The sequence below is a fragment of the Amaranthus tricolor genome, chromosome 9, assembly GCF_026212465.1.
Source record: "Amaranthus tricolor cultivar Red isolate AtriRed21 chromosome 9, ASM2621246v1, whole genome shotgun sequence".
Lineage (NCBI taxonomy): Eukaryota > Viridiplantae > Streptophyta > Magnoliopsida > Caryophyllales > Amaranthaceae > Amaranthus > Amaranthus tricolor.
The window spans coordinates 3,114,564-3,119,349 of NC_080055.1; the positions used below are offsets into that span (position 1 = coordinate 3,114,564).

The 4,786-nt window shown below is 38.1% G+C and overlaps 1 protein-coding gene across 1 annotated transcript; it reads left to right on the top strand.

Annotated features, from left to right (window-relative positions):
- The first annotated feature begins 1,609 nt into the window (after positions 1–1,609).
- LOC130823186 (uncharacterized) lies at positions 1,610–3,083 on the top strand. The gene is made up of 4 exons (XM_057687821.1): positions 1,610–2,215; positions 2,285–2,404; positions 2,449–2,623; positions 2,704–3,083. Exons 1-4 carry the CDS (start codon positions 1,610–1,612, stop codon positions 3,081–3,083), a joined length of 1,281 nt encoding a protein of 426 aa, XP_057543804.1.
- Positions 3,084–4,786: the final 1,703 nt, after the last annotated feature.

Here is a 4,786-nt window from a genome sequence, read left to right on the forward strand (position 1 = left end):
ATACCCTATCTTTCTTCTTTTCCATTCAAGAAACTCTCTATTCGTCTTCATTGATCTGGAACCCTTAAAATCCATCAAAAATTTGCAAAGTGTAAATTTGTGTGAAGTGAATTGTAGATTTGTGAGGCAGCGTGGTGGTCGTGACTGAAATTCGCACAAAGTTCGCTAATTCGGTGGATTAACCATACGCAAGGTATTACTATCCTTATCTCTTTGCATTTCGAGTTCTGATTTTTTTTTTTTTTACAAAATTGAGTTAGGGTTAGGGTTTGGTGGAAAATAATCATCTGTGTCAGTTTGTTAGGATAAGTACAATGTGGTTGTTAGTTCGTGCTCCAGGGGGTACTTTTGATGTGAGGGTGGATGACACTGATAAGACCAATTTGATGGTGTTGATTGAGTATATGTTTGAGGATTTAGTGAAACAGAACATATATCTCCCTAAATACTTCACCCTGTTTGTGTGTAAACCTAGAACAAATCATAAGTTAGAGTTAGTTGATGACGGGGCAATGTTAAAAATGTGGGAGTGGAATGAAGGGAAGAGTGAAATTAAAGTGTTTATAGAAGAGATAGAAACACCATCTTTTGTGTTTCAGTCTGTAGAAGCTAGTTGGGCAAAAACTTTGAAGAACAAGGCTGAAAATATTAGGCTAATGGAGGAAGAGAATAGAAGGATGGTAGAGGAAGCAGAAGTTGAGGAGCAGCTTTTGGCCCAGCAAGCATATACTATGGCTGTAGAGGTCCCTATTTCAAATGTTGATGATGATGGAATTGAATATGTAAGAGTGTTTGCTACTCCTACAGCTGATGAGCTTTTTCCAGGAGATTCACAACCTTAACCCTCACAACTTCCATGCTCATAAACAAAAACATCTCAACCAAATAACCCTCCAAGAAGAAAAAAGTTTACTCCAAAGAGAAGAAAATACCCCCTGCACAGTCAACCCAATAGCAGCCTAGGCAACCAACCTAGCCCAAAGAACAAACCAGGCTTAAACCCAAAGAGTGAAGGATGCCTAAAAGCATTGCTGTGAAGTTTGGCCTTGATGATGGCAAAAAAACTGCAGTAGGGAGGCAAATCAACACTAGGAGCAAAAAAAATTGGTGGTTGAAGAAATTGATGTTGAGTCTGATAGTTGGCCTTCTGATGATAGTGAAGATGGTGATTATGAAGCTTCTGATGTTGAGGCTGATTCTGATATGGAGTTGGACATAGAGAATGAGTACATTGTGAGAGAAGATGATGTTCGTGATAATATACATGAGAAGACCTTTGAGGATTACTTAGATGGGTCTCATGTGTTAAACAAAATGTACAAAAATGGTAAAATCTGGTCTCACTTACCACTTGGATCCATTGTTTTTGAGGAGTGGTTGATTTTTGAAACCAAAACATAGTTTCTAGATGTATTCAAAGATTACTGCATACAAGAGGGCTTCTCTGTTTCAGTTAACCATGCTGACAGTAAGAGGTACATAGCAAGGTGTTTGATGAGAGATTGCACTTGGAGGATTCATGCTTCAGTTCTAAGAGACAAAGTCATTTGGGCCATAAAGAAGCTAGAAGGAGAGCATGCAACTTGTGGGAGGTTTGGAAGATAATCCTATGGTCTCTTCAGCATGGCTACGCAGACAATTGTTACAAAACTTAGAGGCAAACCTAGATGTCCCAGTTGATTCAGTGCAGAGGCTGTGCATACTATGCAGACAATTGTTACAAAACTTAGAGGCAAACCTAGATGTCCAAATTGATTCAGTGCAGAGGCTGTGCATAGAAAAGTACAGGATCCATGTGAAGTTGAGATTGTTATACAAAGTGAAGAGTTTAGCTAGAGAACAATTACATGTTGGGTTTGCTGAGTCCTATCCAACTCTTCCAAAATACACTGAAATGATAAAGTCCACAAATCCTGGGTCTTATGCTCTGGTTACATGGACTGAGAGTTTGAAATTCAAGGCCTGTTTCATAAATTTTGCAACTCAAGTGAGAGGATTCTTAAATGATGGTGCACATTTAAGTGGGTATTACAAAGGGATTATGCTCACTGCAGTTGCAATAGATCGGAATAATGAGATGTTTGAGTTAGCCTATGGGGTTGTTGACATAGAGAGTATAGATTCCAGGACTTATTTCTTCAAAAACTTAAGATGTCTGTTTGCTCAGTATGGATATCAGAAGGATGACTGGACTTTTATCAGTGGCAGGATGAGGGTAAGTTTCTTCTTTGTCTTTAATTTGAGATTATGAAGCTGTTTACTAACTTAGTCTTGCTTTTTAAAGGGGTTGAATCAACATTGTTTGAGGTGTTCCCAAGAGCTACCAGGAGAATATGCTGCTAGCATTTGTACTCAAATTGCAGGATGGAGTGGGACATCATTTCATAAGCAGTTTTGGATTGCTGTAATGCCTACAATGAGTTTGTTTTTGGAAAAGCTATGTCCAAGATAAAAGAGTTTGATGCAACAACATATGATTATCTCACAAATGTAGAAAAGCAGTGGAGTGTGCACATGTTTGACACGACAGTTTGTTGTGATCATAACACAACAAACTTCGTAGAGTCATTCAATGCAATAACAAAGGCCAACAGGGACATGCCTGTGTTGACATTGCTGGAAGGTAAATTTGTGTCCCTGTTTGCTCATTTAAATGCAAAAAAATATTGTTGCTTACTATGGTTTATTTTTTGAATAATTAAGCTGTTAGGAATTGGTGCATGAAAAGGATGGATTCCAGGTTCGATAAAGCAGTGGACATGGAACCTAATGAGCTAACAGAGCATGCAAAGGGGGTGCTGGCGACTAGGACTGACGAGTTTAGGTTCTACCATGTCACTGCAGCTGGTGGTGGAGAGTTTGAGGTGAGGGATGACCATGTCAAGTTCCCTGTCACCCTTGGAAATATGACTTGTGGGTGTGGGAAATGGCAAGGATCAGGGATCCCTTGCAAGCATGGTCTCAGGGTCATTTACAACCAAAGACTTGATCCTAAGGACTTTGTCTCACCTTTCTACAAGGGGTCTGCATACAAACTCACTTATGGAGACCACATCCACCCCATGGCTGATCCAACTCACTAGCCTTCATTTGATGTGCCAGAAATTGCACCACTCCAAAGGAAAAGAAATTTTGGCAGACCACCTAAGCAAAGGAGAAGAGCTGCTCATGAAGCAAAAAAAGGATAGAGGCACAATAATAACAAATGCAGCCTACGCAAAGAACTAGGCCATAATGCAGTGACATGCAAGGCAAAAAAGGCATCAGCAAAGAAGGCAGAACATGCAGCTTCCTTTTCACAGGAAGGCAACACAAGGGGGAAGAGAAAGGCTGTTGCTTAGCATTGTTTAGTGTCATTTTTTGGTGAACAGTGTTTAGTGTCAAGTTGCTTTTGAACAAAATGTTAAGTACTTGGTTTGTATGACACTTCTTTTGTTTATCACAATTCCAATGTATGCACAAACTAGCCCTTACACTCTGCCAACGGCTATATTTTTTAAAAAATGGTATTTGACGCAAAAAAAAAAAGTAATGGTATATGGTGAATTATTAATTTACCACAAACGGCACACTGATGGCAGTTGTCATTAATGGTATTTTGTGCTAACGTACGAAAACTCAATGGTATATGGTGAATTATAGAATTTTGTGTGGTATATGGTAAATTTCGGAGAAACTCAATGGTATACCATGAAATATCCGAAAAATTAACTTTACATATAAATTAAAATGTCTGAAAAACAAGAGAAAAAGAGGGTATGAGGTCTTAGATTATGAGCAAGGATAGTGAGGTACCCAAAATAAGAGACTTTGAGGATGAGGGTCTACTAAATAAAGTGGGCAATGGTCAGTTGATGGTAAACCCTCGTCTAAGAGTCTTAAAGATAAATTCAATCAATCTTTTGAACGAATACTACCTACACTAGTAATAAAGACTATATGGAAAAAATTGCTCCACCTAAAGCTCAATTGACTGTTTGGCTAGCTTGCTTAGGAAAATTAAAGACAGGTAAAATCTTATATAACAGGGGTATCTTTGATCAAGTACAAGCCTTGTGCCCATTATGTGGAGTAGAATTGGAGACGAATAATCATCTTCTTTTTACATGTCATTTCTCATGGAATACTTGGATCGGAATCCTTGAGAGTTGGGAGATTAAAGGAGTAATGCAATATAATTGTTGTTATTTCATAACTGCATGGAGAGGTCTTATACATAAGAAGAGGTTATTGTGGATGATGATATTCTTCTATGTACTACGGAGTATGGAGCTTACGGTATGAAAGAAACAAAACAAAGTTTGAAAATGGGATTCCTAACCTACAGAAAGTAATATATCTTATCAAGACAAGAATCAATATTTGGGCAAAGGAGGTATTCGGACATGTTAACTATAATTCCCTAGATTTAATTCATACTTTTCATTGTTCCTAGTGTAGGTTATTACTACAAAATGTTCCTGAATATGTACAGCTACCGTTTGAAGATGACGGAGACATTATATGCTTTTTGTTTCATGAAATTCAAAAGTTGACAAGTTGAGTGAGTGGATCCATGAATCTTAGGTGGTATACAACATGTATATAAAGTGCAAAGTGGTGTTTAATGTATTGTTATCAAATGTGGAGCCTGGTAGTGGTGCTGATTTTTACCTCTAATACTGCCGTAAACTACACTAATGCCTGATTGTGGTGTATATTATTGCTGTCAGAATTGGTGTTTAATTGTTTAATGTATATTGTATGTGTGACGGCCTGATGCTCTAAGTTTGTGCTGGTTTAAGTC